General features: G+C 41.1%; 1 protein-coding gene across 6 annotated transcripts in view; it reads right to left on the bottom strand.

Annotated features, from left to right (window-relative positions):
• The window catches only part of HBS1L (HBS1 like translational GTPase), a 61,061-nt gene extending 52,614 nt beyond the window's left edge, over positions 1-8,447 (bottom strand). The window contains exons 1-5 of one of the 6 annotated variants that reach the window (XM_055714498.1): positions 8,253-8,397; positions 6,519-6,590; positions 4,924-4,989; positions 2,836-2,976; positions 366-560 (exon numbers count right to left, since the gene is read on the bottom strand). In XM_055714498.1, coding sequence (XP_055570473.1) covers positions 366-560; positions 2,836-2,938 — 298 coding nt within the window. In that variant the 5' untranslated portion in view covers positions 2,939-2,976; positions 4,924-4,989; positions 6,519-6,590; positions 8,253-8,397. Of the gene's footprint in view, positions 1-365; positions 561-2,835; positions 2,977-4,170; positions 4,232-4,923; positions 4,990-6,518; positions 6,591-8,252 lie in introns of those variants that run through there. The other 5 variants (XM_055714497.1, XM_055714495.1, XM_055714494.1 and 2 more) reach the window with 5 other exon arrangements.
• Between the last annotated feature and the right edge of the window lie 2,414 nt (positions 8,448-10,861).

The following is a 10,861-nucleotide window of genomic DNA, read 5'->3' as shown; positions in this document are numbered from 1 at the left end:
TGGGGATGGGAGATTATCAGTTCACAAATAATGGAAGAGCATAAAACTTAAAGATGTTGTCCAACTTTTAGGACACTTATTTATTCAATTAAGTTATATATTAGAAATCAGAAATGTACTGTGAACTGTGGATACTCGCAGTTTGAATTTAAACTGACACTAAGGTTGTTACTTTGACTTCTAGCTCAAGAAAAGCTACTTTCCTTTAAATGTTTTTAGAACACAGAAATAGAAAAGTTCATCTTTTTTAAATTTCTAATAAATTTCTAATGTAATAACAAGCATCTTCACAGCCTGTAAAGCCAAAATTAAACTGTACTTAGAAATGAATCATCTTCAGTGTAAACAATTAAATAGAAGTATACCTTTTGTTGTCTTTCCTACAGTCACAGTGTCCTCATTCTTGGTCTTCACATTTTGCTTACTGCCTTGAGAAAGCACAAGATCCAAAGCCTTCTGTACATCAAATTTACTATCCAGTACTGCTTGCACCATTTTTTGCTCTGGTACAGACTCTGCCAAAACTTCTCTCATTTGATCAAGGCATGAATTAAGACGGGCTAAAAGAGACATATGACTGTTATAAGCTGCACAAAAAAAATGTCTTAAGTGGCCTAACCACTAGCACCACACATCTGATTAACAAAAACAGGAGAAAAATATCACAGTAAGAGATAAAACCTTTAGAAATTAACTTTAATCTCACTTACTGCCATGATAAAGTCTGCCCCCAAACCCTGCAGAATATTTGAATAATTCCAGATATTGCTATAAGGAACATATCACCAACTACTATTTATTAGTCTATAAAGTCTCAATATTGAAATCCTTTGATGTTGTGAAATTAAATATCTTCACTGTTGAGAAGCACAAATAAACAACTTAAAATTATCCGAATTTAATAAGTCAACGTGGAATCCCATTGAACAACACAATTCCAGTGTTTACAGATGTTATAATTAACACCCAAAGTAAAACAGCATTTTCAGAGGCCTCAGGCCTCAACAACTGAAAACTCTGGATCAACGCGCCAGGTTTTAAACTACCTGTAATCTTTACCTTTCCTAAACCTGTAATACATTTTTTGGCTGATAAAATCAATTTTCTTTGGAGCATATTTCTGCAACCAGTATAAGCCTTGTAAGACAAGTTTCTTAAGTCTTGACTTGCCACACACCAGGAAGACTGAAAATTCACCAGGCTGCCACTCACTGGAAGTAGTGTGCTGATCAGACATACAAACACAAGAGAACAGAAGAGAATCTTCCTGTGTATCATAGGTTCTGCTAGTTCAGATTTTAGACAACAGTAAGTGAACAACAGGAAGACTACTACAGATTATTTATTTGAACACCTTCTCAAAGATGGTGATGTTTAAAGAACTTTGCTAAGGGAATTTGACACCACAGAATTCCAACTGGTTACTCAAATCAGCAACCTCAACCTGTAATCCAAATAGCAAGGCAATGCACTCCAGATATCTGCTCTGCAGAACAAGTACTGGCACAGCCCTGGCACAATGTGCCAGTTGGCCATTTTACTATCTAACATTCAACAAGGCCAATCTTACCAAACTCTCTGCAGCCAGATGGACCGCAATTAATCATTTTGTGTTAACGGCCAACACTGCACACTATACCAAACATTACAGGTCTTGTGGGACAACTGCTGTTTTCACAGCAGAAATGGTTATTTCTAGGTTTCTTTACCATCTTCTTTTAGTCCAGAATTTTACCTTCCTTCTTTCTTCAATGTCAATTCTTAACTGTTTGAGTCTGTCAAAAGCATTCTGAAGAGCCAGGGTACCATACTGTATCGTCCAGATCACCTGTATCCACATACTGATTCTTTCAAACTGCCCTCTACAGCATTATTTCCTGCTGTAAAAACATGTCTATTACACCCCAATTTATCATGTTTTACCCGTGTGTCTACGCATTAGCATAGCTTCTACCAATTTACTTGACATGGAATCTAGATTGTTTCTATTCTGTCCATTGTTTCTGAATTTTCTGTAACTTGTTTTAAATACCACATTTCATTCATGTATTTTATTGACTATTCATTCACCAACACACTTTACTTTGAGCTTATCAAGATTTTAAAAATAATCCTCGTTTTCCAAAACATTAAAACCTGAAGTTAACTATTAATACTTGGGAAGGATACTTGTGAGTATTTCTCACAAAGCATGTAATTAAGCCATCAGGAAGCAAGTTTAAAAAACTAAAGCAAGTATTTTGCCCTCAACCACTCAGAACTCTGCTTGTAACGTGGAATTCACAGCTGAAGGACAGAATAGAAACCAAATGAATTCAAAACAGGGTAAGAAAAGATTGCAGAGGATACAGATATCTGAAGATATTGGCTACTATTTCAAGGAAATGCATGACTTTGAAAACCTCTGAAATACTGCTAATTGCCATAATTTGGAATGCAATACAAGCAAAAAAAAAAAAATCATTCTACAACTACTCCATTTCTAATACTCTTCCCTAAGCATCCATTTGCTGTATCAAGACCTTGAGCTACATGGATGCTTGGCCTGAGCCAGTACAGTTGTTCTTATGTATGAATTTCACATCAAATCTCACTGCATCTAATAAGAAACTAAAACATGTTTCAAAGTATGCAACCAAGTACTATACAAAAGGCAGTTACAAGCTTAAAGAATCACCACTGAAGCTATCTAATTTCATGGAGGGTGGTGTTCTACAAGATTACGAAGTTGTGAGCAGCGTCAGTCAAGTTACAAACATTAATTTAAAGCTATTTTAGTAAGTCCTTAATTCATAAAATAGACTGTTTTGAGAATTATTTATTGTCTATAATTACCTCTATCAACGTCAGTCAACTGATGATTAGATGTAAAATAATCAGCTGTATCATCTGTACCTTCATAGCCATATCCTTCTTCTTCTAATGGCTCAGCACACATTGCTGGTTTGTCTCGTCTGGAGTAGATAAACTGAGCTGCTGCATTAGGCACAAAACAAAGTATTAAAAAAAGTCAAATCTTTTTTCCTCCTTTAAAAACAAAACATATCTGAAGGGGGAAAAGTGTTAGGATGCTGCCGTTGCAGTGGTTTCAGGGGTGGGGAACACTACTGTATAATGATTACTACCTGAAGACTGTACAAAGCTTACAACAGTTCATGCTAGAATATAAGAAAGTCATCCTCACAGTGAAACCACAGGCTGGGCAATATCCTCATATCCATGTAATGCAGTAATTCTGCATTATTCAATATTCATTCTGCATTATTCAAGTTCAATATTCAAACAAAAGAATATGCCCCAGGTTCAAAAAAGTAGTATTTTCTATACCAAATTACTCTCTACGGCCTAATGCCTTCAGAACCATACTCCGCAATTATTTTTTTACCTCAGTTACAAGTAAAAAAAAAAATTATCATGAAAATACCATTGCTTTCACAGTATGGCACTGTCAAACTACTGATAATTTAATGGAGTTAAACACATTCTTCTCTTCTTGGAATTTCATTAGAAATACAGCCCATGAGTTAAAACATATTCACACAAAACTTTAAACAAGTACATAATTCCACTCTGATTTTGCAACACATTAAGACATATATAGATAAAACTTCTTGTTGAACATGAGACCCAGTCATTACCTCTCTCAGAAATGTACAAAATATAATGTAAACAAATTTCCTTATGTTATGTAATACGCTCTCCAGCTCTAAAACACATACGTAAAGCATTTGTATATCCAGCAGTAGTATAGCCTTAGCAACTGTTTCCCAAATGCATACCATTCCAAATTCAATCACCATAACTGAAGGAAGTATTAAAATATTACTATACAATCTAGATCAGATTATTTTATAAATGAAGGTTAGGTAAAAGGAATTCTTAGGAAAATAGCTGTGCACAAGCAAGAATTAGTTTTGTAATTTAGCAGTTTATACTTGAGTAAAAAGTAAGCATGTTGCATGTTTTCATCACAAAATACAAGACTACCTTAATTCTTCTTAGAAAGTGTCTGAAAAATTCTAGCATAAAATGCAATACTTGGAAACCGAATGCAAGCAATCTGCTGGGGAATGTGACTACAAATGATAAAAATACACACCTAGATTCACTAACCAAAATCAACAGGATGACAGAGGAACAGATTTTTAAAGACCTAATTAACTCAAGTACCTGTGGCAAGAGGACACAGACTACATCACAGTTGCAGTGGATTTAGATGTGGCATGGTTACCTGCAACACAGCTTCACATCAGCCTCAGCCATACTATTTTCAGAGCCTACTCAGCTCTAGAAACACTGCCACCAAATCCGGGAAAATCTTGCCAGAGATTCAACTGCAGAACACAACCTAATGATTCTACAGTTGGACCGAATTCATCTGGGCTGAGACGCTCCAATTACATCTTACCTGAGCACACAGCATCACTGTTTTCATACCTACTTTGCAACATTACAAATGCCAGAAGGCTTCTTAGCTCCATGAGATCTTGCATGAGAACACAAGCCAGTAAGGATCAGTGCTGCATCCCACAATAAGACTCCCTACCCCACATTTACCCAAAGTTGTGTAAAAGACAAATTACCAGGTGCAGAATCATAACTGTTAAGCCCAGCTATATCTTAATAACAATTCTGAAAGATACCAAACGTTTCAAGACTACCAACACATTCAGATTTTTATATTATCAAGTCTATTCTGACCATCCAAGACAATATACTTGTTTGACTGAAGATGTGCCCAGTTGTCTAATGTGACTTCCAAAAGTACAGCAATGCCTCATGTTACCTAACTGACTTGAAAATTATTATGGCCGCTAGGCACTCTTCAAAAGTTTCACTAGCTTTTAAAAACCGTTTTATACACAAATAAATATCAGAGTAGGCATCAATGGACAGTGCTTATAGGTAACCATTGGAACTAACCTGTTGAAGGAGAAATGCAATAATCATCTTCTACTGATTGGCCATACACATCATCATCTTCAAAATCTATGAAGCAGAAACAGTAAGATTAGTCTGCACAATTTCTAAATACTTAATATTATAATTCAAAGTGTAGTTTTTACACAAGGTTTTAAGAAAGTATGCATATCTAATATTCCAGAAGTGCAGGTAAGTACTGTTTATTTACCTTGGTAAGAAATTCTGAGTTACAATAATGTAATTTTAATACTCTATTCATTAGGAAAGCTGAAAATTTTCAAGGGTTGCCATGCTTCACACTTCTTCCTTCAGCATCTCCTTTGGAAGGCTGCCCTCACAGTCCAAACACAGCTTTCTACAGTTCCACAAATCTTCACCCACGGCACTTCTCTTGATATTTCTGCTTGACCTCTCGACAGTCTTAACCACAAGACAGTTCAATTACAATCCCTACTCCAACAACTCAGGATTAGCACTGCTACTCCATACCTGTCTACTTCTCAGCTTTCCTCTCTAGTCCATCCTTACGGCCACACACTTTTTGAGTTCAGCAAGGCAAAAACACAATTCACAATTCCCTTTGAACATGCAAAGTTGTTTCAGCCAAAAACCAAGAACCTTATATATTTACTTAAATATAACCATACACTTTCCCCATTAAAGAGGAATCAGTTATGAGGAAACACAAAGAGAAAGCAATCACATTCCCCTCCCCCAATATCCTAGTACCATGTAACCTTGAAAATAAATTTGTAGTTTTCACTAACTAATAAGGAAATACATGAAAAAAGATGTTACTGCATACACTTGGCAGTTTCACAAACAACATGTATTGTTTGTAATTCTAAGAGCCAGAGAAAAAAAAGCAGCTAACAACTAAAAAAAATCTGCACTGGATACCAACTTATGGACCACAGAACTGGGACATTACAAACACTGTACACATCTATAAAAGCCTCAGAATTTGCAGCACAAAAGGTTCACTTATCTCAAACTCAACTCTGTAATTTTCAAAAAAACACGAATGAAAAGCAGTAGCTAAAAAGGCAGGCACAAGTATAAGAAAAGTTTAATGAAGGACCCAGGAAGCTACTTTGGAAGTTAAGTATCTCAGGATAAAGAAAACATATTATAAGCTTGTTTTGACTGATTGTCTTTAAAAAAAAAAGTGCACTGTTAATCTACTTTTTGACCACTGTCTCCTGGTTCCTTGCTAGGACCAATTAATCTATAAAAAGTCTAGAGAACAGCTATACATTTTTTTCAAGGTAAGATCCCTTTTCATAATTTGGCCAATACTTGGAGAGTGTCACGGGGAACTCCAAAATGACTTGTGTGAACGGTTAATTCAGATTTAGTACTAAGTGAAATCAAGGTAAGTCTTGTCAGTGTGCATTATCTGAACTACCTGTATATCCTATACTAGTTTAATTTCTAGACTAAGAAAGACATCTCTGTGAAAATGGTTCACCTTTCATTGACCATAAAAATGATCATTAAAAAATGACAGGAATTACAGAATAGAACCAACAGAAGCATTCCACAGTATCAACAACTGTATCACCAACATACTCTCTGCTGGAATATTACCATACCTCAAAAAGAAGAGAGCAGAAATAGAATATGGTCAAATAAAGGCCACAAGATCCAAGACCTCAGAAGCCTTCCTATGAAAGGAGACCAAAAAATACTGCAAATGTTTACTTTAGAAAGGATACAAATAATTTGGCCAGACAAAGCATTACAGAATCATAAATGGCATAAGAAGAACAAATGGCATTATATGAAATAATAATAAAAAAAGATGACAGAAGCGTACTTCATTTGGGATAAATTATTGTAAGCGACTACAGAAGTTGTACATGGTATAAATACAAAGACCACACATATACATACTTCTAATTAAACCTTACGCGTAATGCAATAGTAAATTTACAAATAGCACTATCAACTTAAGCCTCATATGACCGCAAATTACTATGTATGTCAGCAACCTCATTAGAAGAGATTCTAATCACAGTGTACAAACACTGAAATAAATTCTACAGAGTGGGCACCCAACTTCACAGAGACAGAGATTCAGTTGAAATCAACATTTCAAGTACTCTGTGATGAAGAAAAATCTCTATAGAGGATGAAAGAATGACACAGTAAAATCCCCAATCCAGTCTAAAATGTTGCCTATAATGGGTAAATTTGCACTAGTAAAACCTGCAGGGTAGGCCACACAAATGTCACAGTTCACATGGATTTACATGACTTCCCCAATTCCAAGACTGTGATGCATAACCCAATCTGTGCTACTGTAACACATATTGACATTGCATCTGTTCACTCAGCAGCAAAAGACCAGAGGTAGGCAGAAGTATTTCCTGTGTTTTTTTACCTATCCTGACAAAGTGAGGCAACAAAATAGCTGCTCCCACACCAATATCAACTGTGGTCCACTTTTCCACAGCCCAAGACAACACAAAGGAAGCCTCTGGAAAAAAGTGCACAGTTCATAGTTTGCCTAAGTTAATGGGTCAGGGCACAACGCAAGCTTCAGTACTGCAGGTATGACCGAGTTCTTACACAAGAGCTTGTTCATTCCATGCACACGGAAGTTACATATGTCAGAAAGGTGTCTGAAAAACAGGGTCTTCCTCAGGTATTCAACTCCATCTTCAAGAACTACATTTCTTCTACAAAGAAGAGCTGCTGCCTCATGTCTATTATTATGGCTGAACAACAGCAACAATTTGCTAGAGTTAGACTGGGAACACAAATTTTTAAGTTTCACAAGACTAAAGAAGGGCAGGTTCAATTGCACAGAGGGTCACTCCCACCCGCCTGAAAAGCAGTCAACTTCGGCAGCTTAAGACAAGGCAGGTAAGCCCTGCCGTGGCTCGGCCTGCGCGCCAAAGCTGGGCTTTGCCCGTGTGAGCCCCGGGGCGACCTTGGCAGCAGGATGCGGCCCCGGAGGGCAGCGGCCGCGCGGCCACGTGCGCCCCACCCGCCACTCAGGCGGGAGGCGGCGGGGGGGGGGGGGGGGGGGGCTGGGGGCGGGGTAGGGGCGGCGAGGCCTCTCACGGAGCCTCGTCCAACCCCCGCGGAGGGGAGGAAGGGGAGGCGGCTGCTTCTCCCCTCCCACCGCCCTCGACAGCCCCCCGCACCCTCCCCTCCACCCGCGCGGGCCCCGGCACACCTTCCCGCCCGCGGACACCGCCGCGCATAGCCGCGGCGCGGAGGGCCCCGCCGGGGGAAGGCGTGCGGGCTGGAGGGGCGCGAAGGGGCCGGCGGCTGGGACGGTTCCCGCAGCTCCGCCGCCGCCTCCTGCCCGCCACTACCTTCGTCGTAGTTATAGCCTCGGACGTTCCTGTGTCGGGACATGATGGCGGCGGCGGCCGCCTCGCTCGCCCGCGGTGGTGCTGGCGCGGCGGACCTAGGGCGCCATGTTGATGTCCGGCGGGGCTGGCGCTGTCCCCCTGCGCAGGCGCGCCGCGCGCCCGCCCGCTCTCATCGCGCCCTCGCGCATGCGCGGCGTCTCCCGCCTCGCCCGGCCGCTCCCTGGGCGGCCCGTCGCGCGGGGCGAGGGGGGGCGGCTCCTTACGCTGCTCGCGCTCCGCCCCTGCGCCGGGCCGGTGGTGACGTCAGCGGCTGGCGCGGGCTTGCCTGGCGCGGCAGGAGGGCTGGGGGAGGCTGGGGAGGTCGCTGCCGTAGGGCCCGTGCCGCCCGCCCGCGGGCTCCCTCGGCTTCCTCGGAGGCGCTGAGGGAAGGGCCGCTGCGGCCCCGCGCTCCGGGAAGTTTTTGCGCGCAGCTTCCTCCGGTAGCGCCGTGCTCAGCCCTGCGTAACGCGGAGCGGGCCCGGCCCCAAAAGCGGTGGGGCCTGTACGCCTCACCGGCCCCCCGGCGGGCAAACTGCCCCGGCCTCGCCCGGCAGCTATCCCACCGCTCCGCCAACATCCCACCACAATCCCACCACCCCGCCACCGACTGTCATGACTGTGATCTTACAGTCGAGTGCAGTCCTGGCATTTGATGTGTAACCCTCACTGCTACATCTTACTCACACCTCACACTTAATAAATGGCTGCGACCGTATGTGCATGTATGTAGGCAAGTGTATTTAAAGTTATTAAAAATGGTTGTATCATTGATGACAATGTGGGATTCTGAGTTGGCCTACGTTCGCTGAAGGCTATGCGCATTACAACACGCCCTCAAAACACCATTTCCACATTTGTGTACCACCACAGGAGCAGAGTTGGTATGGCTTTGAAGTTAACTACAAGCTTTTTTCAGTTCTGGACCTGAAACAGCTCAAATTAACCTGGCTCGTTGGTAACTAGTGGCTGTTACGATCCAGTGACTAGTGGCTGGGATTAAATGTGCTGGCTTGCAGGTAAATGCAAACCATATTAATTAGCATTTCTACTGGTAATGTTAAGCAGCAAAATGGCAAGGTATTAGGCTCTATAGCGGTCTTGATTTTACTTCATTGACACATTACTGTAGCCACCATCTAAAACAGTTTCAGCCTCCAGGTGCTGTTGGGATCAGGTAATCAAGGAACATCCCTACAGTTACTCCTTTTACTGTGTCAGGAGAGGAGGGCAAGCAGAGAAAACTGTAAGCTTCAGTGGCAAGGGGAGGAGACACATCCCAGTTCCCAGGCCCTGCCAGTGCTCCCTGCTGAGTGCCATTTCTGACAGACTCGGCTGCTTCTACATCCTCCAGCCCAGTTGTTCCCCAGATGCCTGCATTCATCTACATACTCAGGAGCTGCTAGACAGACAACCCCATGAATATTTCTCAAGTCAGATGTTTCCATCTTCAAGATCTTTAATACTTTGTTTACCGTCTTTTTAGCCAGCTTTCACAAAACCAGAAATCCAGCCTCCTCCAGCCACCTGCGTGCCCCAGGTGTCCTATATCCCACCACATAGCCTCACATCCCTACGAACACGCATACCCTGGGTTTGTAACTGCCACCTAACTATTGTCTCATCCTGGCCCACATGCCAAAACTGCCACTATCTGCAACTCCACATCCTTCCTGGTCACAGCCGGAGGTGGAGTGTGTTAAACATAAGCGGAAGTTTGTGTTCATATACAAATTGTATGCAAATGTGCAGATTGTTTTCTTAAGTTATTTGCATATTTCTAACTAATTTGTACAGAACAGCATATGTAGCTGCACAAACTTAGGATCTATATAATATTTTTTCATATAGTGCTAAGATTAAAATAGAATTGGAAACAAAGATTTCTAATTAATGCTGGTGTCCTGTGGACCTTAAGTGACCCAAATGTTCTCTACAGCAGAGGTTTGACAGAAGTTGTCAATCTCTTGATAAAGGTCGAAGACACACAAGTGAAGAATTGCTGTCATACTTTATGATTTAATATTATATGGCCAGGATGACAAAATTCTGAATTAAAAACCTGATTCCAGCACGTGCTATCTGAGCATTTAGTGAAGTAACTTAAGACACTGTAGCACTAGAACCCACACAGCATCCTGCCAGTCTTTACTTTGGAAGCCAATGGCTTTGCTTTGGAAATGGCACTTTTTCCAGCCTCCAAAATTACTTAGATTCCATTTTTCAAATGTTAAAAACTCCAGTAAATCTTAGTCATGTAAACTTAGCTTTTTTTTTTCTTTCAAATAGTGACATTTCTCATTTCACGCCTAATCATCCTATTGCAAAAATGCTTCTTTTATCCTTCTTATTCATGCTTTTTACACAAATCAACAGCTGTTTGTCAAATAATAATTTCATGCTTAGTTTTACGTTCATCTCTGTTACGTTATTGCTCTTGATTTTCAGTGACCGTGACCTCCACAGATTTGACCCACATTTTGTTTCTTGATAGTCAAATGTAACATTTTTTTCAAGATTTCAAATTAGTGTTTTAAAAAAGAAAATAAATAATAGTTGTAAGAATGTAAAGA

Source organism: Falco cherrug, chromosome 6 (genome assembly GCF_023634085.1).
Source record: "Falco cherrug isolate bFalChe1 chromosome 6, bFalChe1.pri, whole genome shotgun sequence".
NCBI lineage: Eukaryota > Metazoa > Chordata > Aves > Falconiformes > Falconidae > Falco > Falco cherrug.
Note: the sequence above shows the minus strand (reverse complement) of the source record. Positions and strands in the feature narration are given on the sequence as shown.